The 26,615-nt window shown below is 37.4% G+C and overlaps 1 protein-coding gene across 1 annotated transcript in view; it reads right to left on the minus strand.

The window, feature by feature from the left end:
• Nucleotides 1–26,615, minus strand: part of DPP10 (dipeptidyl peptidase like 10) — a 638,912-nt gene that overhangs the window by 107,494 nt on the left and 504,803 nt on the right. The window contains exons 8-10 of the mRNA XM_024734508.1: nt 21,550–21,670; nt 10,833–10,987; nt 4,610–4,707 (exon numbers count right to left, since the gene is read on the minus strand). Coding sequence (XP_024590276.1) covers nt 4,610–4,707; nt 10,833–10,987; nt 21,550–21,670 — 374 coding nt within the window. The remainder of the gene's footprint in view (nt 1–4,609; nt 4,708–10,832; nt 10,988–21,549; nt 21,671–26,615) is intronic.

Below are 26,615 nucleotides of genomic sequence, written 5' to 3' on the forward strand. Positions count from 1 at the left end.
GATATTTACTAATTAAATTCCATCCTGTATCCTTTCTTTGTTCCAAGGTCCTAGGTGCACATCTCCTTATGATTTATAATGACTTGTTCAGTTTGCTTATAAGTATTCTGGGTTCCTCTGAATGAGGAAATAAGGAAGTGCCCTTACCTGAAAATGCCACACTCCTTGGCCTGCCTGCTGCAGATGTGGCTGTCCTCCTGGAACTCCATCTCATGAACACATTAGATCTGGTGTCCCATGACCAGTGGCCAGTGAAAGTGTCCCTTCCTTATAACTGGCTTTCCTGCTTGTTCCTAGTCTCCATGGCTCTGGATTACCCAGGAAGTCCTCGAGGATCTGGTCCTCTTGAGCCACAGAGACATAGACAAGCGGGTTAGAGGGATTGCACTCAAGTCAAGAAAGACTTTCTATTAGCTGGGTGGTCTGGCAAAAGAGATCTAATTGTTCACAAGGGTATGTGGAATGGAGGCACCAGCATCACCAGCAGACAGGTATATTAGCAGTCACACCTGTGTTTTCACTGGCTTCCTGTCCAATCACTACTCTTGGTTCACAAGTCTTTGTGCACATATGGTTACTCTGAGCTCACTCTCTTCCAGATAACCCAAGATCTCTGCACACAAGTGTATTGTGATGACATTCATGACCAACTCATAGCTAGTGCCCTCCAAAGACCTCTGTTAATATCCATGCTTTACTTGTAAGAAGGGTCACTTCCATCAACACAGATAAATTTATTAATTAGGTTTCATTGGAAGGTATAGACATTCACTGGCAGAATAAGAGACACAGACTAGACATACTTCAATTAAATAGGAAGAGAAACCATGGCAGTTCAAGCCCAGAATGACAGGGGCTATATGACAGTGTCATATCAATGAAACAGGCTGAGAACAATGTGTCACAAAGGGTGGATGACTAAAGAAAGATTTCTGGTAAGTAGAATGTCAAAGACAGTGAGTGAGGAGAACCTAAAGACAAACCACTGTCTTTATTCTTCAGCCTGGAGATGAATGAACACAGGAGATAACCACTTCTTCAAAACAATGTGACAAATCTCTAAATCTGCATGATTCATTATTATAAAAATATTTCCTCTAAAAGTTAACTATGTATTTTTAAGTTCATACCAAAATTCTCCGATAAAGGTACATAGGCTTGCAATACCTATGGGAATACTGTCACTAATAAATATGGGAAAATTGCTACTAATACTGGTACCAACAAACTATTAATTTGTATATTTATAGAGCTAACATTTTCAAAAAATAAAAAGAATTTGTTAGCTTAGAATGATTTAAGAATACTGTGGTAAATAAAATTAGGAAGACAGATAAAGGAAAATAAGTTACAGGAGATACCCAGGTGTCGCCAGGGGTAAACTCCATGTCCAAAATACACTGATGCAAACAGCTGAAACATGATTCGTTACATAATCTACAATGCACTTGAGAAAAATATAGCAGGTTTTCAGGAAAAGTACAAGTATTACTTAGGTAAACCATAGATGTGTGTGTGTGTGTGTGTGTGCGCGTGTGTGTATGCGTGTGCGGAGAAAGAGAGAGAGACAGAGAGATTGAAAGACACACGCCACACACACACACAAAGACAGAGAGAAAGAGACAGGGACAGAAACAGAGCTAGAAACAGAGACAGAACACTTTTCACATGGCGTCAAATTATTGTGTTTTCTTCTGGACATCTCCAACACATCCCTAAAGTAATAAGAATGATAAATTTTCAGGCAAATATTATCCTTAAATCATGTCTGTTGAATATTCCCCATTTGTCAAGTCTATTCTCTAATTTGCCCCTTAGCACTCACTCCCAAGGTCTCCAGAGGCTGGACACTACAACGAGGCTCCCTAGCCCAAGAGAGACCTCTGGAGGAACTCAAAGCTTTAGAGAGAGTTCAGGGTGTTTATTCCCAGGACCCACTCCCTATTAGGGCCTGGTTTGGCAATGACTTAATTGTTCTACCTGTGGACAGGTCCTGTTGGTCCATTCTGTTCTTCAGCTACAAGCCTCTTCAGGTTTCCTAAGTGAGTCTGCCCCTTGCTCCTTCAGTCCTGGGGCAGTAAAGGCTTTCTGCTATTGCAGACTCTGTGTTGCTTTCCTGTCCCTTGTGAGTTTCCTTTTAATCCCGTGCATATCTTTGTTAATAGTCCCTTAATTAACTGCACTTCAATTACCCCTCTTGAGTGTTTTTAATTTCCAGGACCCTGACCAGTTAATTATGGAAAATGTTATGCTCTTTTAGATCTCAAATGTCTATCTAACTAGGGAGGGCACAATAGTTTTCTAGCAAATTTCCATATGGCTAAAGTACTAAGTGTTAAATATTATAGATATTGATAATCCTAAAACAAAATCAAGGAAAAGTATGAGTTTAATTTCCATTTGATGTGCAGATAAATGCAGCATTCTTTGATTTGCACCATGGATAGCTCTATTTTGTTCATGTCTGTGTGTTTGTAGGCCCATCAAAGTAATACTGGTGCTCAGAGAGGTTAAATGCAGATGATAGGAAATTGGACTAAAGCTTTCACCAGGAACAAATGAGTAAGGAAACATAAAAACTGAATATTCCTGGGGAATATTGAAAAAAACATTCTGAAGTAAATTTTGGTCTTGAGTTTTCCAACTAAAGGAGTAAATCATACACTTTGGTGCACCAGAATGGTTTCACATGCCACAACTGGCACTTACATAACTACGAGGCAGAAAAAGAAACATGTTACATACATTGTGCAGATAAGGTATTACATGACTCTCCCAAATGTAGACCAAGTTCATTGATAAACCAACATACCTGAATTACAGTTAAGAACTTTTTCTTCACAGGATTCCTCCTCATTCTTAGAGGGATCTAGAATACCATTCTACGTACTGGATTTCCAACATCTAAAGATATGTGATATCTTTTCGCAATGGGTGACTAATTTGATCACATTGTACCTCAAATATTAAACAGATATATGCTTAACTAATACTCTAATAATGACAATTGATTCTGTCTTTACAAAGCTTTGTATTTGATGACACTGCTATGTCCTAGCTGGTGAACTCATTAGAAAGACTCTTAGGTAACAGCATCAAGGTCAGGAATCACTACCTTCTATTAGAAAGAAACCTGGATATTATAAAATTGACTTCCATTTGAAAGATTTAAAAAACTGATAAAAATGAGAAATTATTATTTTAAGATTAGGGTATTCAGGTTTAGAGAGAGGTACAGTGACTTATCCAAGGTCACACAATAAAGTGGTAGTAGAGATGTGACTCAAACACTCCAGGTTAGTGTTCTTTATTGTTAATTCAGAGCACTGAACACACCAGAGAAAAAGATAAGCCTTAAGGATCACATAAAATATTAATAATTTTCATAATTGCTTCATTTGTGTCCAAATCTTTCATAGCTGGTAAACCAAGCTCAGAAGTAGAAGTTTCATCTGATTTAGTCAACTGTACTGTATGTATTCTATATGTCAATTTTAATGACTCTGTAAGATCTTTCATCACAACCTAGATGAAATGCTCTATAACTTGAAAAAGGCTTTACTTCACTTTCTACCTCTACTACCAACTAATCTTTAGCATACTTTTTCTTTGGGCCCCATCTTTTCCACCAACAATAGGAACAGTTTATATTAGATAATAATGGGGGTCTTTCCAGTGTAAGCATTCCATATATTTTTAATAACTTTTCAAGTAGGAAAAATTTCTACATGCTAAAGGCTGCACTATCTGTGAAAATCCCAAATATAATGAAATTTTCCCAAATATGTCAATGGAACACTGAATGGAATTTCTACTTGAATCAGTCACCCTGTGATTATTTTTGATGTCATCAAAACAAACTCTAAGCTTAGCCTTATACCATTCAATACAGTATAAAACTATTTTCCTAAATCAGCTGCCTATTCCATCTCCAGGACTGCTGTAAATTTTCACAGGATTAAAATATTTGAAAGAATCACCTTTGAAGTCTGAGACCACTCTGGATTTCACAATCCACATGGTCATTTGATTAGTTGTTCAAATATTGGAAATTTTGCTAACATTAAAATTATGTTTTTGACCCATAAAATGTGTTTTTTTCTCCCCACTCAGACTTAAATAAGCAGGATTCTTAGGTAGGATATTTCAAAACAAAATCTCATTAAATTTCTCTGCGTGGAAAATAAAGCTAGGGAATCATTGGCAAGTTACAGGGAAAAGGTTGGAAAATTACACACATTTTAGGAAGATTATACTCTTTGAAAGAGGACCATTTAAAAACATTGAGTGACTATTTTCAGGAAGAAAATTCAATGGAAAATTATCCTTTGTTCCCATCTCTCTGTCACATCTCCTGCCAAAGAGCTAATTCTTGGTATCAGTATATTTAGTCATTTTGTGGTGCTGGTGATGACCTCAAAACTCTAAATGCTTCCTGGGAACAACAAGAGATCCACAATGAGTTCATTCCTGCACTAATGGACGCAACCTCAGTTTTATTTTCAAGTGAATTTGTTGAGCTGATCACATCTCTCTCTAAATTGCAACAAAATGATAATTGGAGTTAAGAGATCTATCTTCTGGTAAAAGTGAAATTGAAATTACATACCTTGATTTAAAGTTATCAGGTGGCATGAGTTCCAAAGTATGAGTTGGTCCATATAGGTTTACAACATATAATTTGATTGTTGGGTTCACTTGACCTGCCTTTGAGAAAATGAAAGTTGCAATGCAAATACATTATTAGAATATATAGAGAAAGAAAGAAAATGCATTTTTTAATAGATCTTTATTGGAGAATAATTGCTTCACAATACTGTGTTAGTTCCTGTTGTACAACAAAGTGAATCAGCCATATGCATACATATATCCCCCACCCCCTCCCTCTTGCATCAACCTCCTATCCCACCCCTCTAGGTCATGGCAAAGCACCGAGCTGATCTCCCTGTGCTATGCTGCTGCTTCCCACTAGCTATCTATTTTACATTTGGTAGTGTATATATGTCGATGCTACCCTCACTTTGCCCCAGCTTCCCTCCCCCACCCCTGACACCATGTCCTCAAGTCCATTCTCTGTCTACGTCTTTATTCCTGCCCTGCCACTGGTTCATCAGTACCAATTTTTTTTTTTTTTACATTCCATATATATGAGTAAGTCAGAAAGAGAAAAGAAAATGCATTTTGATTCTTTTACAATTTTGTGTTAGAATGGGGAAAAAAGTTTAATGTCTCTAAAGTAGAAATGATTTTAAATGCAACAACATGATTGCTTTCAATTGTTTTTGTAGATTGCTGCTTCTCTAGCACTTTAGTCAGACAATTAAAGGTGACAGAAAATCATGATGACTTTACTCAGTAGGCAACGCTCTGTGTTCTTCCCCTAGAATGACACCAGAAGGGCTGGCTTTACAAAACAACTAGTAGATAAAGCAGCTGCTCACACTATAGGATATGAAAAGCAAAGGGAAGAAAGCTTGGCTAATTTAAAAAAAAAAAAAAAAAGAAGAAGAAGAAGAAAGAAAAAGAAAACCTACCCTATCCCAGTGCCACATGTTTAAAATTCCACAATACCTAATTTCTTCCATGCATTAATCATCATAGGTTTTCTTTTAAATTATAATGAATACTAAATGAGGTATAAATGTCCCTTGGGATGTGGGCCATGGAGCAGAATGCCCTCACTATGTACCTGGCATGAAGACTAGAAAGACAGTGGTAAGAAAATGTAATTTGAGTTTATTAAATCAAAATTTATGAAATAATAACTAGTCTGTATAGCAGTTCGTATGTTTCTGGCTCCTACTATGTGTTAAAGCATCACATGAATTATCGTATTATATGTTCCTACTACAGTCCTAAGACTTATTTATAACCATTTTCTAGATGAAAATGGAGAACTTAGCAAATTGTGCAGGGTGAAACATCCAATAACTGAGGGAGCTAGTATTTAACCCCAGGATGCTCTTAACTGCTCTAGATTTGCTTCCATTCATTCCTAGGCCTTCAAAGTTTTTCTAAATACACTGTGAACTCTTAGCGAGCAGAAATGGGAACTTATGCCAATATATCTCAAGCATGTAGGATGAATGAATGAAAGAATGTTTATGTGAATAAATATTTAACAGAATCAATTGGCTACTTGTGGCTCAATGTGTTTCTAAACAATACACCAGTATCATTGTGGTGTAGCTTTGTGAAGAGAAGACCATGTGAGATATACAGAGAAGGACAGAGGAAATTAAAAGCGAGTTGAATTAAAAGACCTGACAAAAATCTAAAGGGAATGATAAAAGTGATTTAAAGATACCAAAAAAAGATTCAGGGCTTCCCTGGTGGCGCAGTGGTTGAGAGTCTGCCTGACGATGCAGGGGACACGGGTTTGTGCCCCGGTCCGGGAAGATTCCACATGCCGCGGAGCGGCTGGGCCAGTGAGCCATGGCCGCTGAGCCTGCGCATCCGGAGCCTGTGCTCCGCAACAGGAGAGGCCACAGCAGTGAGAGGCCCGCGTACCACAAAAAAAACCCCAAACAAACAAACAAACAAAAAACTGATTAAAGAAAAAGAGAAATTAAATTAAATTTGATCAATTTTTATGAATTCTTATCAGTGATGCCTTATTTCATGACATACTTTGTCAAAGATATACACAGTTATTACCACATATTAAGGCAGTTTTTTTCAGGTCTATAGGACTATACAGGATCACTGGTATCCCAATTAGTTTTCACATGAAAACAAATTAAAAGTTGTGTACACACCATGAGTCTAAAAGTCCATGATTGAAGTACAAGATAAAGTTAGAAAGCCATTACTATAACAAAGCATTTATGAAAAATGCCAACTAATTTATTATATGAATTAAAAATACTTTCAGATTCAAATAAAAGAAAAGTTTGGAGCCATCACTAAACAAGAGGATCATTGATAAATGAAAACATAACCACTTAACATCCATTTGGTTCAAAGTCAATGCAAGTTTGTTATCTCCCTCTGAATTTGTATGAAATTACTGGAACTGAAAGAAAGTAAAGAAATGAAAACATCTAAAAAAAAAGTTGTGTACACCTATGGTCAGTTTTAGACAAAAACCAAACATTAAGCTGTTTCCAAAATTCAGCTGTCTAGCATTCTATAATCTCAATTTGATTTCTTTCCTTGGAGTTTTGAAATTAAGTGCACATTGCAAGTTCATTTGTACCCTTTAATATTTGAATTGTTTCAATAGTTTGCAAATTAGAGGAGTTCATCTATTTGCTTTTTAACAGTCTAATTTGCTACAAAGACTGCAATCCCATAGAATCCTTCCTCTATGATTCTGAAACACAAGCCTCAATAATACTTAACCTTATTTTACTGGCAACCAAACTGTCATTAAACGAGATAATGTTTTAATTAAGAAGATTAATCTGAGTTGCTGAGATAGAACTGTGCATCTTTTTTGTGCTGAATTGCTAACGATAGGGTATTTATAAATTCTGAATTATGCTGAATTAAGCAAAATACAAATATATTTGTTTAGTGTAAGTATTTCATTAGTAAACCTGACCACACTGGGTATTTGCTGCACTCGTTTTAATCTAGTTTAATTTGAAGCACAATTTAGTGTGAACTCTATGCATTACTTCGATGTCTAAAGCACCACTTTTGGGAAGTTTATTGCATAAGTAAGAACAAATCAAAATAACACATTTGTTAGTGGAAAAACTAACAAACATTTTTTTTAAACCAGAGTAGAAAATAATGAGACTGAAAATTCAAGTAATAGACCAAAAATTATTCTGAAATTTATTCTGAGAACAAGGATGAAAACCCAGACCTAGTTTCTTTGAGTCCTATTGTCTTAAGCACCTGGGCAGATATTTCTACTGACAGCCACGTGAGGACTTGGGATTCTTTCTCTTTGGCCACTATAATATTTTTCTTTATTTTTAATACTCCTCAATGGTAGTCATTAATACACACTCAGGACCTTCATTATGTATTACATACATCATGCATTAGATACATCATTTATTAAATATACAGGCTAAGAATTTTACTCATACAGAGCTGAGTCACTTGCAGTTAATGGAGCAAAGAGAGCTCCACATCTATTCGCTAACCTGACAAGGAGATATTTTGATTCCAGCTACATCTTCTGAGATACAAGTTAACCTCTGGTAGTTTTAGACAGAAAGAGAGAGAGAGACAGAATCAATAAACTTGAGTTATTTCTCTGTTCTCTAAATAACTATGACTTTTATAAAAGGACTTAGCCTTTTAGAAGCTTAGTTGGCCCAGTTGTAAAACAGAGGCACTTGTGAAGACGGCCGAATGAAGAAAAAACGTGAAAAGTCTCCCTGAAAATATATAGCATATTATTAGCACACATGATTTACCCATTTAGTAAACAAATATTATTATTATTTTATGCCTAGCTTTACTATTAAGAAATATTAATTAAATAATAACTTATTAAATAAAAACAAATTGTCTAGGTTTGTCAACCCCGTATCTTCTGACTTACTGATGACTTATTTAGATTTTCTCAGATGTTTCTGTATGTCCATTTGCTTGCCTCAGTCTTGATAAAATTATAAGGCTTAGGAGTGTCCAAGTTCAAGCACCAAGAGTCTGTAACTGAGAAGGCAACTCGAAGATGCAGCTATTACATATGGCTCTTCTGTGTGAATCCTAAAATCCCCACTCCTCTTGGAAAATGAATTACAGAAAGTGGTCCCTTCCCTGGGGTTGATTTTATTCCCTTTGTGCAAGGCACACACTGAACAGCTCTGAGTGCCTGTCTTGCCCATTGACATGTGCTTTTCACAGTATGGACCCATTCTTTATTTTGTATTTACATTGTCAGGTGAACTTTCATTATTATAAGTAAATCAAATGGGGTGAGAATATATTTCAAAAATCTTTTAATTTTTTCTCTGGAAAAATAAACTGGTACAGGTATGTTGTACCCGCACAAACTGTCATACATAAAACATGGCTAAATCTACAATTGGAGAAGACATAAGTACTTTTCTTGGAGTACCATACAAATGTCTTGGGAAATATAATTATTCTGTTAGGTCAAATTGCCATTTTTTCCTGAAGAGCACTGAGTATACGTGCTTTCAGACCTATGTCCAGAGAAGACCCTAAAAATAATATTTCAAAATCGTGGAATCTTATTCCTCTCAAACCTGCTGTCTTCCGTAGCTGTCAATCAGTCACTCTGTTACTACAACCTATTGAAAGGAAGATAGGATGGGGAGAAAGATAGCACAGAATCTCCCTGAGGAAACAGGCTTCGCAGCCCTGACTCTCCATATTCACTACTTTCCTTCCTCCTGTCCCCACCTTGGATAACTTGAGTCTTGTAGATGATAGGAAAATAAGGAAAGTCATCCCCCCCGACCATGCCTTCATTGCAGGAGTAGAAAAATATACGTGATGGATAATTTTTCCAGTACTCTGCCCAGTTAAGGTACTACACAAACTTAAAGGTATAAAACCTATTGTACTTTGGAAACACAAGGTACAACTCACTAAAGAAATGGCTTAATAAAGACTTCTAAATGAAATCAGCAGCCTTCTCTTACCTCATTAAGAGCTAAAATGTATAAACTTGAATTTTAAAAGTTTTCTATAAGACATCCTTACATGATTAATGCTTGCGGGGGGGGGCTCACTTTTTTTTTGTTTTGTAAACATGGGGAAAATAAACTTTAAAGCAAGAGACCTTAAATAATTAACGATGACATATAAGAGAAAAACCAATACACTCCAGATGGTTCCACAGCCTGCTTTCAGAGGCCTCACCCAACACTTAAAAATAGTTTTGCTATCTGGGCAGGGTTTCCATATTCGCTTCACTCAGTAAAACAATTCCATCTATTCCAGCTATGCCTGGCTATGGTTCTACCCCAGCATTTGATAAAGTATGTTCCAGAGTATGCTCTGCCAAAATAATACTGGTGCTAATGTTAACCCTAATAGATTCTCTATGGTTAGTCTATTCTTTATTGGTGATTCTTTATGTTTAGTCTTTTATTTTTTATTTATTTATTTATTTATTTTTTTTGCGGTACGCGGGCCTCTCACCGCCGCGGCCTCTCCCGTTGCGGAGCACAGGCTCCGGACGCGCAGGCTCAGCGGCCATGGCTCACGGGCCCAGCCGCTCCGCAGCATGTGGGATCTTCCCGGATCGGGGCACGAACCCGCGTCCCCTGCATCGGCAGGCGGACTCTCAACCACTGCGCCACCAGGGAAGCCCTAGTCTATTTTTTATTGAGATTATTTATGCTTAGTCTATTCCTTACTAGGGATTCTTTATGCTCAGTCTACTTTTTTAGGAGATTTATAATACACATTAGCAAGCAGTATATTAAGTGCTCTAAGAAATCATCTGAAAAAAAGCTAGATTTTTTTTTTTAAACTGAGAATTCCCGACTTATTTGACTGTGACACTTTACAAAAAGTGTCACACTTTACAAAAAGTGTGACAATAGCTATTAACAACTCACAGAATATACCTTGGAGAAACTTTTGCCCTGGGATCAATGCTGCTTCTTATGTTTTCTCACCCTCTTTTCAACTAGGAAGGTGAGGGATAAAGAATGAGAGCATCAAAGTGAAAGAAATACAGCAAAAGTTCCTGCACCCTTGAATCATCTTTAGCTGTTCATACACAAGCACTGCGCACAGACCACTGCAAGCTCTCAAAATGATGACTCTGTCGACTGGTAAGGGGGCTTATTTTATTCTCCAAAGACAACTTGTTCATGAACCGAGAATACTATCAATCAAGTCACTGGCACACAGAGTGGGGGGACAAACAGCGCTTCCACTTTACTTACCTTAGGATATGGATACTTCTTTCCTTTGGGATACAAAGCTCCAGTAAACCGGGGGATAACCATGTTAGGCACCAAGGAATCATTTATCATCAGGAAGGCAAGCCTTTCTCCATCGGGTGACCACCAGTGGGCGATGTGAGAATGCAGAAGTTCCTCTAGAATAAACGAGTGTTATTTGAAAACAACTGTAGATGTGGGTTCAGTGACCCACAAACATCTGTCCTTGAAATCTTCATTGTACATAAATATTTTCTATACAGTGTGGTGGATTTTATCAACTTCATGAAGAATTCTGTATTTCTGAGCTACCCTTTTAATCCCAAGAAAAGAAGATGTAAAGAAAGGAAAGAATAAAGCGGTGAAGTCAGGATTTCATGGATTGTCAACAATGTGAACAGAGGAGACGAAAGCGCTATCAGAGTAAAAAGAATGAGAACAGTAATTGAAGACTGAAACATGGCATAAAACCATATTCGTGTCGCCATTCATTCATATCTGCATTCAGTCATATTTCCAACCTCTCATCATCAAACAAGTGGAATACCTACTAGATTTGTTAAACTATTCTAAGCTCTAAGGAAATGAAATTTTAAAAAATATACTGGATATCTTTCACGTGACCCCCGATCCACTATCCACTTTTCTACACCTGATTTCTGGCCCAGGAAATTAACCTGTATGAACTATATCAAAAGGGCTCCCATGCTCTCTAGAGCATGGCCACTATGGTACTGTGGCAAGAGATTAGAAGAAGGAGAGTAAAGTCAGAGTATGTATTCCCTTGGCTCTGTCCTGAAACGTCACCTGAGGCTTGCTGAGTGCTTTAAATGATCTCACTACTCCTATCAATGCAGCCTCATCTACACAATTTTCTCCTTTTGTGTCTGATAATGGCTCACTTCTATCATCATAGGGGTGCACATCGCCTGGCTGCTACTAGTCTAGATTATAGTTCTGTCACTTATGGATCCCCTATCCCTTCACCTCTGTAAATTATCTTTTTGTAAATAAATAGTTTTCAAATTATTGAATATGCTAACTCTTTTCCTTTTAAGACCCTAACGTAATACCAGCAGTAGACTCAGAAAAGACACCTTCAAAATTAGATTTTGGGATTAGGTTGGAGATCTTTGATGTAATAATAACTTTTTTGGGGGGAATTGGGAGCATAGATAATCCATAGCAAGGGATGGAATCATGAGTAATCAATTGTCACTGGTGATGACGTAGAATAAAATGCAGCTAGAGAGGAAAAGCGTTTGGAGGACAAGTGATTGTGACACTCAGTTGCTACAAAAATGACAAGGATAAAGATTATAAGTGAAGTCCTTATGACACCTCAGAGGGATTACATAGGAATAAACAGAAATTGAAATCATGACAACTAAATTAGGAAAACACAAAAGGTCACCATGGCAACTCTGGAGTCCCTCTCTTCTGTAGTTGAAGAGCAGATGCGGCTGAGGTCCGAGAGAACATAGAAGGTGCTGCAGAGGTGCAATGCAAATTAGGGTCTCAACTTCCCTTGTGTTTTAAAGCTAAGACAGCAATATTGGTAGCGAAGTATTGGGAGCCTGACAAATAGGCTAAGGATGCTTGGGTAGACGTGTGCAGCACACTTACTGCTTTCTGGACCAGTCTCATAAATAACACATTTTAGAGTGGAATGTCGGCTGAAGATTTTGAACCTCAAAATTTCCACAAGTCTTCTTGCTGACTGAAGCAACCTCTATACAAGGGAGCTAGACCTTCTCTGCATAAAGGCAGAGTGAAAGAGTAATTCCTGTAAATTTTAAGAGGCTGCATCCCTAGGGAAAAGGTTAGAGATGCAGTAGCCTGGGATACACTGGGATATCTATTAAAAAGTGAGGAAATTTGTTGGGATTATATTTATTTAAAAGTAAAGAGGGCCTGTACTCTGGATTTTGAAGAACACCGTAAACTACATTCACATGTGCTGACCTGTTTTATTCCCAGGTAACCTCTAAAACTGCCAGTTCTGAGAAGAACCTGAGCAGGAGAGGGCTGTGCAGCAGACCGAGGCCATGGTCCAATCTTTCCTACCATCTTCACCCTGTGACCCAGCAGATACGATGGTAATCCAAGTGTCCTTCCCAAACAGAGATGTTGCGTGAAGCTTCTGGCAATCACCGTACGACAATCAGAGCGCAGGCATCACAAGCTTTAGGGAAAGGCCATTTTCTCCTGTGCCGGTAAATATTCCCCGATTCAAAAGCAGCCCTCTACTGAGCTATGGTAGAAATAATTAGCCTGACCATGGGATACCAAGTGACTATGCAACCCAGACTGTCCATCTTATCTGATTCACTGACCATAAAACTAAACACATACAGCTATATTCCACTATAAGACAGAAGTGGTTTATAAGGAACTGGACTAGAACGTGTAAGTGAACTGCCCATCCTACTGCATCCTCTGCTTTATCCTTTCTCCTCCATTTCACGTCTATGCCTCAGGATGGCTATGCCTCTGACATCCTGACATAAGCTGGCAGAGGAGGAGTAAATGTAGGCCTGGTTTACGGGCAGGTTTGCGTGATGTACTTGAACGCACTGGAACTGGACAGGCTCTGCACTATAATCTTACCCAGGAGTGGCCTGAAAAGACTATGATAGACATAAATCCTCCCAGTTGGAAGACTTTTAAACAAGATATTTAGCTTTCTACTTCTTGCGGAAGGAGACTTGGCCTGAAGCATAGGTCCATCCAGACTCATGCACAGTAACTAATAAATGGTCACCTGATCAGGGATATGGAAAAGTAAAATCACAGAATGAGTGACAGGAAGTCTAGGGAAAATAAGTGCATGGACTTGTCAGGAGGGGTAAAAAGGTAAAAAGTTGAAGATATTAGTGTCCACCAGAGCACATCCATAGCAGAGGGGGCTCTCAACGACCAGATGGACAGTATGACCACCGAGTGCATGCCAGTTCGTCTCTCGCTGCCAATGATAGTGATCATTACTAAACACCTGACATGGCATTATTTCCCAGCTGGCCCAGCTGACTACCTGGTGACAGGTGGATTACATGGTAACTCTTCCATCAAGAAAGGGTATAGAATTTTGCCATAACAGAAATCGATACATATTCTAGATATGGACATGTCTTTGCTGCCTGTAGTCCTATCAGCACTGCTGTTCGTGGACTTACAGAATAACTTATCCATTACCGCAATAACCCACACTGTGTCACCTCCAAACAGCAAATATTTTACAGCAAAAGGAAGGCAATGGACTCAGAATGGCATTCACTGATTTCTTCATGCTCCCCACTAGCCAGGCTTGATAGAAGAGTAAAATAGTCTGCTCTACCTCGATTTAGGCACTATTTTTTTTGACAACATCCTTGAAGTTGGGATGTTATCCTCCAGAAACTAGTGTCCTGCTTAATGTCCACCAGAGCACATGCATAGCAGAGGAGGTTCTGTGTCCTCCTGCATAACCAGGAAGCACAGATCTAGGAGCTAAGGGGTGGAAGTGTAGTGTTCTCTCTCACTATCACATCAATAATCCACTGGACACAACATTCTGTTTCTTATCCTCATGACAATGGGCTTGGTGGGTGTAGAAGTCCTAATACCTAAGGGAGGATTGCCTCCAAACAAGGAAAATAGTCACAATTCTGTTCCTCTGAATTAGAAGCTGAAATTTTTCCCTGACCATTTTGGGCTCAGTGTGACTGGAAAAATAAACTGACAGAAAACACAGTCACTGTGCGGGGTCAATGATTAACATCATCTGCCAAGAAGAAAATGTGCCTTTACTAAATAAGGAAGGAAAAGGAAGAAGATATTTGGAATTTAGCAGATTCACAAATACCCTTTTGTCTAATTCCATCTCATTTTCCAGTTCCACATTTCTACGTGCCAATTTCCATTTCAATGGAAAACTAAAATGGTAGCAACCTAGTTATTAAGAAGAGGAAGCAAAGGAATAAGATTTGGCAGGAATAAAGGTTTGGTTTGATGCACCAGGTAAATGACCTATCTAGTCAAAATGCTGACTGAAGGTAAATGGAAAAAGGAATGAACAGCTCAGGAAAGGAGCTATGATTACCAATTAAGGCCATATGATAAGTTATTTCTTTTCTTAATGGGGCCATTTCCCCCCAAACCTTATATGAAAAACACAGACAGGTATGTAACTGGACTAATATCACCCCACAGTGAAATGGAGCAGATGAGACTTTGTGTGCTCCTCTTCGGGGGCCACAAACTTTTCATTTGAATAATAAGAACATTCCCATGGTGTCTGAGTTTAAAAACTCAAAGTGTGGTCAATATGAAGCCAGGCAAATCACATAAAGAGAAAAAAGTTAGTGTATGGTATTTATTTTGTTGGTTTCCACCCATGGAAATCATGTGGGCTTGGCTGTCTTCTTCAACCAAAACTCACTGCTTCTAATACTGTGAAAACTCCAGGGCTCCCTCCTTCTAGGCCCTAGTAACAGCTGCCCCCCTTCCCTCTTCAGGTATTAACGGCTAAACCATTACTAGCCACAGGTTGAATATTCCTTGTCTTTTACAAGTGGCCTCTTCATAAATAAAGCTGAATACTATTCTGAATGCGCCATATTTTTTCCAGTAGTGATCCTGACCCTGATTTATTCAAGTAACTTAAAATTCAGGTGAGGAGACATGAGTGAGCCACGTAACACTGAAGAAAAAACATGCTGCCAATTGAGTGCACGTAAACTCTAAGTCTTGTAAGACCTGTAGGTACAGAGAGATCTGATTGTGTTGCCCAAAATCAACACTCAGGGTTTCTAAGAAGCAAGTTCTATCCTGGGTGCTGAAGTATGCCTACACAAGTACTTCTCAAGAATAAGAATGGCCCCAATTTGAGGGCACCATTCAGTAGAAACTGGACATCATCTACTTTTATTTATTTTAGAGTGATTTATGCCTAAAGTTGTTCCTCACAAAAATGATAAAATAGCAAAGTAGTATATACAAAGAGTTATGTGACTTCCTTCAGGTATATAAAAAAAGCTACCCGAATAGAAAGTAGATAAATAAAAGAATCTTTAATATGCATTTGCTTAAAAGTCCTCTTGACCAAGGCACACATTCTTTAATTGCAACTAATAGGGACTTTTACTCATGGATTGAAACTTCCTGTAATTATATTATTTACAAACAATGTATTTTTACACATTGCATTCCATTCCATTTCAATGTAGGCATGGCACTTCAATGTCTTTGTTACACTGATTTAGAAAATCTCACTGCAGAGCAGATGGAGTTCTCAACACATGTGGTTTTATATCACAGACACTTAAAAATATAGCCTCAACACAAAGCACTCACAGAAAATTAACTCATATACGACCATTGTGTTCAGATTAACAAGCAATTCTGAAAACTAAACTGATTTTATCCATTTGTAGTTTATCAACTTAGATAGCATTTCCTGAGGATCTACTGTCAGCCCTGGGTTTTGGTTGATTTTTTTTCCCCTTATTGCCTGTATCTTACTGTCAACTTTCTTGAAAGAATTGTCTGTGTTCATAACCTTCTCACTTCCCATTTACAGCTCCATCCACTGCAGGCTTGCTTCTGGCACCACCACTTGACTGATTTTGTTCTTGTCAAGTTCTGGTAGCAAATCAAACAGTAACTTTGGAATCCTTAGCTTGTTTGACCTCCTGAGACTTAGCATTGCTGTTTATCATCCTATCTTCCTCTGGCTTCCATGGCTGCATCTCTAATCTTTTTTTCTTTTATATGTCACAGTTCAGTTTTACTGGGATTTAGTAAGTACTCAGTAAATATTTGTTGAATCAATGAATGGACGAATGTGACTTCCTGTGTCTATGAGAAGGCACAAAAAAAAGTGAATACAGGCATTTTGCCTTACTCTCACCAAATAACAAAAAAACAACAATCCCAATTTGTTGATAAGCATATTGTTTATCTTGTAATTTTCTTCTCTCACCTCTTTATTCTTGTCATTCTTAAAGCTCAATGCAAAAACCATTTCTTCTATAAACCACCCTATATTCCTGCAACGCATCAGAATTAATTCTATTTATACATATATTTAATACGATGACATGTAGTTCTATTTATATTTCTATTTACCATGCTTCAAATGGTTCATTATATAATAGCTGGTTATAGTTTTTCTCTCCATTAAGTTGGAAATACCCAAAACATAGAAACCCATATTCCTCATCGTATTGCTCTCAGATGATGTCTGACAAAAATATGTGTCCAATAACTTAGATTGAATTTCAAAGAAGGATTCCTTTAAAATACGAGATTCTAAAATATATTTATAAATCTTTTAGGCATGTCAGTTCCATTATTCAAATAATTGAAAGTGACAGTCATTTTTTTTTTTTATTTAATAGATTCAATATTCCATGGAGATTTTCAAAGTTGTAAACTTGGCAGCTGTGAACTTTACCTTTTTTAAACAAAATATTGATCTGATATTTTGTTTAGTTAAGTTACCACGTTAAATATGCCAATTTATGTGGATAAGATTTGAGGTGCTTTGTGTAAATTATATTTAAAATGTTTCATTTTGAGCACAATGTTTTATTTTTCTTCTGAACTTCACCAACTCTTTTTTTTTGGGGTGGGGCGCTCTGCGTGACTTGTGGGATCTTAGTTCCCAGACCAGGGATTGAACCCAGGCCCTTGGCAGTGACAGCATGGAGTCCTAACCATTGGGGCACCAGGGAATTCCCCATGAACTTCACCAACTCTTTAAAACACATTTTATATATATATATATTTTTTTTTTGGTACGTGGGCCTCTTACTGTTGTGGCCTCTCCCGTTGTGGAGTACAGGCTCTGGACGTGCAGGCCCAGCGACCATGGCTCACGGGCCCAGCCGCTCCGCGGCACGTGGGATCTTCCCGGACCGGGGCACGAACCCGTGTCCCCTGCATCGGCAGGCGGACTCTAAACCACTGCACCACCAGGGAAGCCCCACGTTATATTTTATTTGCTTTTACTTTCCTTAGGAATTGAGTAATACTAGAAATAGAAACAATTACACTTTTAAAAGACTTTTAAAGACTCCACATTAGTGACTGTGGTTGGGAGCAATAGGCACACTCACAGAATGGCCTGGCCCTAATGCACTTAATATTTGCCATAAAAACATTTTATTATCTTTTATGTGACTCTTCTAATCTTTTCCTACAATAATTATAGAAGGTAAATTTCCATTTAGAAAAAGTAAGTGGAAATGTTACATGTTCCTTCTTGGGTTTCCCACACATGCTAATTCATATTTCTGCAAAGTAATAAAAAGGAAATCTCTACACTAGAGTATCACATATATACTGCTGAAGATCATACGCATTTCTAATAGGTAGTACTGCCTTTTCATGAGTATACTGAAGGAAAAGAGAAGGTCTGGATTCTGGGAGGTGTTGACACATTGGACAAGCAAAGTGATAATAAGTGATTAAGGCCCGTGTGGGACTTTTGAACCATAGGTTGGGGATGCCAAGCAAAATGCTGAGGGAAAATCAATGATGTATGAATTGCCTAAATCCCTCTGCCAAACCTTAACACTTACTCCCTTTGTAAGGTCCCTTCTCTTGGAAGTGAAGCAAGAATTGAGGTAAGTCCATGGACAGTAGGGTTCAGAGTCTCTGGCTGATGAAAGAGACCAGGGAAATCTAACACCCTTAGGTCCATAATGCATGTCATCCCTTAGGGAAGAGTGAAAGGCCCTGCACTGTAACAGGTGGAGTAGCCCAGGACGAAGCACTGACTTTGAAGACACACATTCAAGTGTCAGCTCTACCCTTGTGAACGCTGAGGTCATGAATTAACTCACATAGCATATCTGGAATTTCCTAGTATACCTAGAACATATGAGCCCAAAGGATTGAATTTAATTTGAATGGCAAAACCCATAATTTTTCCATTTCCCCCTTTTTGGAAAGTGTCAGACTTACAGTGTCATCCCCAAAACAAAAGTTTTTGTTACTCATTTGTCCTGCTTATCCCTCAACACACTGTTCAGTTTCAGCCCCAATATACAGGTTTTTATTCTCTAATTAAGAAGATAACCTTATTTCCCAAATAGTGGTCTTTAATTTCTCTCCTTATAATTTCTTCAAAGATATAATTCCATAAGCTATATGAAGTCTTCCCTAAAGGACAGAGGCCTAAATCTTGACCAGTGTCAAGTCAGTACATCCTACATTGGGTTTAGCCCTAGTTGACTCAAAATTTCTTGAATGTTAAGGATCACATTTTGTCACCCAGTGTAGCATACTAGCACACTGTGAAGCACCAATGCTCCCACTAAATTATTCCTCTCCTCCCTGAGTCTACTGTTCCTTCTGATGTCTACTCACTGTGTCTGCCACCACTATTTACTAGTGATCCAAACCAGAAGCCAAAGAATCATTCTTGACTTCTTCAATCCATCTCGTCCATTTAAACACTAAGATCTAGCTATTTTACTGCCTCATCAATTTTAGAATCTTCCCTCCTTCTTCCTGCTTTAACCCTAGTCCTCTTGCTCATTATCTCTATAGAGATAGAACATAGGAAAAGCATTAGAGCTGCTCATTGGTTCTTTTCACTATTCAATTCCAGCTTTACATTCTAGCCAAAATGATCTATTTATGTGGAAGATCTAATCTTGACACTTCCTTTCCTGAAAAGCTGTATTAGTTTCTCCATTTAATAGTAGAAAAATAATTGAAATCCCAGATAATTTTTAGGGTTACTGCCTCTTGGTTCTTGTTGCCTTCCTTTTCTCCAATTTTATGCCTCAATAATACCAAGCTGATTTTAGTTCCCTGGGCACACACTATGCTATTTAACCCATCTATGCTTCTTCAAGCTTTTAACTCTTGTTTGGATTTTTTCCTTCCTGGTTTCTTCTTCTGTGTTAAACTTCTTATTCTTTGAGGCTCAGCTCAGAGAGTTTCTCCATTAAGAAAATATTTACAAATCCCTAAAATGGGCTAAGTCTGACTCCTTTGTTTTTTCATAGAATCCTGTGTTTACTGTGATTTATTACTTAGTACCCTGCATGGGCATGGTTTCTTCATCTTTCAGGGTCTCCTACAGTACCAAAAATATTTTGAAGATAAAAGATGTGTCTTTCCTAGCTCCTCTAGGTAAGAGGTGGTTAATTCTTACTACCTAGATTCTCAGAACTACCAAGGTTTCAAGTTTGTTCCTCACCTGTTTTTTCAATTCATTGGGGCATCTCAGGCCCCTCTAATAATCCATCATTTTGAAGTAAGAAAGCCAGAGTCAGTTTTTTGACACTCTCAACCAAAGAATCCTACTAATCTGTTCGTGCATTCCATTTTGTAAAATTTCATAGTATAATTATCACTGATATTTCCACAGTAGGTTCCCCTACTCCTCAGAATAAACTGTGGCTTTTACTATTTGATGCTAGCTTATACACGAAATATATTATAGATATAAATACACATGTACACATATATGTGTAAAGCTTGAGGGCTACAATGTCTCTTCCTTAATAATATAGTTCCACCCAGCAACATTTTCCTTTTAATGTAAAGTCCTGAGAGCAGAACTTTGTTTTGTTTCCTGATGTATCTCAGCACTTAGACAAGTACTTGGAACATAGTAGGTCTTCAATAATATCTGTCAAATGAGAGCATGAATGAATGAAATGAATGAATGAATAAACTAAATGATTTACTTTCTTACATAATTAAAAGTAGCAACTCTGAGCTAGAAAGATTGCATTTACCAGTACTGCTCAAGAGTAAAATTTATTCTCTGGAAGATTCTTGCTTTATAATTTTTAATTTAATAGACTAACTTAGTTTAAATTTTGATGTATTTTGCCAAGATCAGTTCTAGAGTCTGAAACGTAGGTTTTAAACTCACACTTTGACTTTTTCCTAGGCAATCTGTAACTATAACTCGCTGATAATTGGTACATGATAAAATTGGATAGAGGTTTTCATCACCTGATTCCTTCTTATATTCTCAGCTATTAGGAAAACTTGATTCAGCAGTTATTATAAATAACTTTTTAGGTAGGTTTTATTGAATATTTTGGTCCCTATACAGTGGCTTTTAAAATGTGACAGAATGTTCTTAATGGAAATGACTAATAATTAAGTGGCTTTCATGCACTTTTTGAATAGTAAAGGATTTTGTTTATTCTTTCCCAGAGTCAGAAAAGTTCAGCATCTAATTCCAGAGTGATGTAAGGTGATTATTCATTTTCATTAGTTAAGCATCACCAAAAATAAGATCTATTTAGCCTGAACAAAATGTGTATGTGTGTATATGTGATATATATATATATATCTCAAACATGGAATTATATAAGTAGATGTAAATCATAACCAGTCAAGACATGAGCAGATGCAAAGATATGAAAGCATGAAGGCAATTTTGAGAGGAAATGAGAGGAAGAAATAGTGCTATAAGTATTGTTATAATGGAACAGATTTTTCTTATAGATTTTGTATAAAAATATATCATTTGTATTCTTTTGAAACTAAAATCTCAAACATGGAATTATATAAGTAGATGTAAATCATAACCAGTCAAGACATGAGCAGATGCAAAGATATGAAAGCATGAAGGCAATTTTGAGAGGAAATGAGAGGAAGAAATAGTGCTATAAGTATTGTTATAATGGAACAGATTTTTCTTATAGATTTTGTATAAAAATATATCATTTGTATTCTTTTGAAACTAAATCTATTCACTCACCTTCATATAACCAGTCAGCAATTCCATTAAAAATAATTCCTTCTTTTCCAGAAGATGTCAGTCGCAATGAACTACTCTTTATATCAGGTTGATAGTAGATATTATTTTCAAAAATATAAATCTGGATCAGGAAACATGTAAAACAAACCAAAAAACCAAAAATATTAGGAAGCCTTTTTTTAAACTTTCATATTATAGAATAATAGCTAAAGAGCTAAGTGTTTTATTATTTGCCTGCTTTCAATTTGTTTTTATTTAATGTATTTTTTTATTGCTTTCAATTATTAATGGCTGTTTCTTTCTCTATCATATAATATCCAGTTATCATTTAGAAATTACATGGTACTAGCTATTGAAGCTTTTAAGTCCATATATTCAACAACAATGTTTCATCTACTTAATAATCTTTTTCTCATACCACAAAATTGGTTTGGGTTTGAGATAACATTCTGCAGGCTTAAGAGACTGACAACTGCACTAGATGCCATTTTAGTAACAGCAAACAACTCGAAAAACCTCAATTTGGGGTCTTTTACCAAAAAATGCATTGGTGATCAATAAAATAATCTTTAGAGAATGTCTCTGATTCTCTCCAGCTCAACTCAAAGATCCACTAATGAAAGGAAACACTGGCAAAATTCCTTCAGATTGATAAGTGGAACGCACCTCCCTATGCCTCAATCTTTCCTGGTAATTCTTTCCTAAATAGCATAGCAGTAATAATAATCTTGTGCTTGAGGATTCAAGAAAGAGTTTTAATATGAATATATTACAGAGTCTTACAAAATAATATCAACATCACCAGCAGCAACAACAATAGTCCCAATACAGGAAACAGCAGTAGAAATTAAACAGTGTCTGTCCACAAAAAACGAACTATCTTTAATAGAGATAATTCAGGATAAAATCATTTATAATTCACTTTAAAATATTTTTAATGCCAAACATTTCAAACCGTTGGTCTGTGTGATATAACTGTCACAGAGCCATGTTTCATCCACTTGTTGCGGGGAGTAGAATATTGTTCAATGAAAACCAAATTGCTATTTAGATTGACATTCTACTAAGAAGGTGAAAGATGGCCTAGTGCCCATGTGTTCCAGCACGCTATAGGATCATTGCACAAAAGCAGATAGAGCAAACACAAGAACTTCTGAAATAATTGCCTGATTAATCATGAGGTCCTAGATTTTAAACCTTGATGTGCACAATGATGAAGGCAATCTTAATATCCAGAACATTTGGTTGGTATTCTACTTTGATTCTGGTGATTTGGCAAGTACTTAACAGTGAGTGTATCTAGTTAACCATTCCACTACTACCTGTTGTTTATATTACAGCTGAGGGTGACAATAAGAATAAGAATTGTTGGGGGTGGAGAGTAAAAAAGATATAATAGGTGTTTAAACATGTGTTTATAATCAGGCAGCCTAAATTTAAAATCCAAATAACTTGGATAATTTGCTTAACCTTTCTGCAGCTTAATCCTCTCTTTTATAAGATGTGGATGTCTCACACCTACTTTAGAGATCTGATGTGAAGAATAAATGAGATGATGAATGTGGAACATGTAACACATGTGGCTATTGCTAGGAGCAGGGCTAACTTCACGCAAGATAATCTGGTTCAAAAACCTTACACTTTTTGCAGGCGCTACAGAATCTAATTCAAAACAAAACCTCTACAGCTTCGGCCAATGTGTAAATTATCCCAAACTATTGACTATTGGGTTGATTATAGTATGTCGACTATATATTAGGAATAGTTAGTAGAATAGTAATAGCAGTAGGGGTAGTACTATTAGGAGGAGAGGGGGTGGTATTAACAAATGATATTCATTGCTTTCACTTCATTTAGAAAGTTTTCAAGTGATAAGAATATAGGAAATAAACTTATTATTGAAAGTATGCAGGTCCCACTTAGGCAAAAGTTTGAGAACTATATCTCAGGTATCTTAAAACTGGATGGAAGTGTTTTTCTTTTATGACTTTCACAACCCCTCATAACTGAGAAATAATATTAGCTTTATGGTAGCCAGTTAAAGCTTAAACTTTATGTGTTTTGTATACTACCTCCTTTTGCCTTTCACAAACAGTATATGAAATAGGCACACAAAATCGGCTTTACTTGGAGGGAATCCTCTTTTTGTACCATAATCTTCTACTAGGACTTGCAAGTAAATAGAAATTCAGATCATCCACACTCATGCTACATAAGCACATGGGACTATTATCAAAAGTAAGGGTGACTTGAGACTTCCCTGATGGTCCAGTGGTTCGATCCCTGGTCAGGGAATTAAGATCCCACATCCCACAGAGCAACTAAGCCCACGCGCCACAACTACTGAGCTTGAGTGCCTCAACTAGAGAGACTGCGTGCTGCAACTACAGAGCCCACCCACCCTGGAGCCTGCACGCCACGACTAGAGAAGAGGAAAACCGCACACCACAACTAGAGAGAAGCCCACGCACCGCAACGAAAGATCCCACGTGCCTCAGTGAAGATTCCCCATGCCGCAACGAAGACCCAACACAGCCAAAAATAAATAAATAATAAATATTTAAAAAACACTAAAAAGGGTTACTTAACCCAATGTAATATTGTTCCAAATCCTCAGCTTTTTGAAGGGAACAAACTCTAAGTCAAAACAATTAATAAAACCTCCACGATTTCAGCAGATGTATAAATGGTTTTGGATACCAAAACCATTGACCAGTAATTACATTTGTATTTGAAGAACAGATTGGATGATGTTCAAACTCCACATGAAACTGACATCTGTTTCAATGTAAAAGAACAAGCAATATGGAATCAGAATTTTAATGCCATTTGCTGAAATCTGTAATATCAGGGGATATCCACAAGACCTTTTTTCTGTGGACAAAAAATTAGTGGCTGCCTTTATGAAAATATACATTTATAGCCTTTTAAACCCTTTTAAATTACCAAAGTTTTTCCTTGAATTATATTAGCTTCAAATAATAGTCACAAACTCTCACCACTACTTTAGCAATATAGGAGCTGCAAATATTCCCAGGTACTATCTTGGCACATTGATGAAATTCAGCTGGATCCAAATGGCAATGATCAAGGGCTACGACTAGATTTAAATCACATTGAAAATACGACAAACACTAATGCCATTTGTCCTAATGTTACTGATTAAACTGTCATAATATTTTTGACGCCATCAATCAATTCCTTCCATGAGCCACCTAAACAGTATAGCAAATAGAAATGGATAGCTATTTGACCACTTAATTTTTCAGCTAATAGAGCAAGCTGACTAACCAGTTTTTCAAAATCCATGGTCTTAGTACACTTACAAAATAATTCAAAATTGGTAAAGTCACAAGAAAGGCAACAGGAAGACAGCTGAGATACTATATGCGGTGACAAACTGAGAAATATGTAGTAAATGACCCAGGAAATTATTCTATCAATGTGTTAATTGATATTACTCATTACCAATGATTAAACACAATATGGGTCATTGCTGTGCAGGAGGCTTCAAGAGCCAATTTTCAACTTTCTGCCTTCTCTTCCCCTCCTGCTACTCCAGTAATGCTTAAGATGATGGATGCCCCAGCAGCCAGGATTGCTGGGTGAAGAGGTATGGTACAAACTCCTTCCCCAGCCCCAGCCAACTTGTGATGGACATATGGCAATAAATGAACGTTTGAGGTTAAAAGTCATTAGGATTATAGGTTTGAGAGCAATTACAATGTAAATTACCCTACTCTGACTGATTTAACCAGAGACAATGCCTAATACAAACTTATAAGAGCAGACTCTTATGAACTTTCAGCCAGTTTAATTGAAAAAGAACATCAGAATAGAACAGAAATATAATTGAATGTTAGATCTATTTTAGCTGAAATATTACTGAAAAGCTATTCCACCTCCACTGATTTGAGTGATTTTTATGATAATTTTAAATTAGAAAACTACAAATCATTCAAAAATCCCCATATGTTGTAATGGTGTAAGAGAATCTACAAAGTCACAGCCAAGTTGGGATAGTATTTGGGTTGCCTTCTACTGTGGCTTGCTTTCTGGGAAAAAGTTGTAATTAAGAAACTATCCCAGATAACATATATTACTGGCAGGGATGTGGTGAAAGGGGTCCTTTCCTATGTTGATTGTGAAAATATAAAATGTGATAAGCATATTGAAAAGCAATATGGCAACTGAAAACAAAACATATTCCATCTCATCAGCAATCCCAAATCTGGGACCTTGTCTTGTAAGAAAAACAAAAACAGAAAACCACCAATATGTACAGAATGATGAAGAGTGATATTTATTTCTGCAGTGTTTATGATGGCCAAAATGAAGAGACAAAGTAAAAACCTATCAAAGTGCTTGCCTGGATGGATTATGATTCATCCACATCAGGTAGTAACACTCAGGCTTTGAGAATAAATTAGTGTTACATGAGTTGACCTGGAGGTGTTTCACTGAGATATTGTCAAGTGACAAAAGGCACAAAACAAGAAAATTATTTCAACATGAATCCATTTTTGTGCACCAGACAATGACAATACTAATACAAACTTACACTAGCAGGGATCTCACCAACAGATATACATTGGAAGTTGTCTTTTTTTTTTTGCGGTACACAGGCCTCTCACTGTTGTGGCCTCTTCCGTTGCGGAGCACAGGCTCCGGACGCGTAGGCTCAGCGGCCATGGCTCGCGGCCCCAGCCGCTCCACGGCATGTGGGATCTTCGCAGACCGGGGCACGAACCCGTGTCCCCTGCATCGGCAGGCGGACTCTCAACCACTGCGCCACCAGGGAAGCCCTGAATGTTGTCTTTTGGTACTCAGCCCCACACCTGCCCCCTACGCCCCATAGTCTTCTATTACTGTGTCATCAGAAACCTGAAATCTACAATTCTAAGATTCCCTTGCAAACTAGTCTTCTCAGCTTCTTTGCTTGATGGGTTCTAGTTACTTTCTGCAAATATGAGAAAGCTGCTAGTTAGGAACTGGAAGACATTTAACCTTTGGCAGTGGCTTTTGCATGCCAGCTTCAACAATAGTGACTAAGTAGCAGTATATAT

The sequence above is a fragment of the Neophocaena asiaeorientalis genome, unplaced genomic scaffold, assembly GCF_003031525.2.
Source record: "Neophocaena asiaeorientalis asiaeorientalis breed wild unplaced genomic scaffold, Neophocaena_asiaeorientalis_V1.1 scaffold32, whole genome shotgun sequence".
Lineage (NCBI taxonomy): Eukaryota > Metazoa > Chordata > Mammalia > Artiodactyla > Phocoenidae > Neophocaena > Neophocaena asiaeorientalis.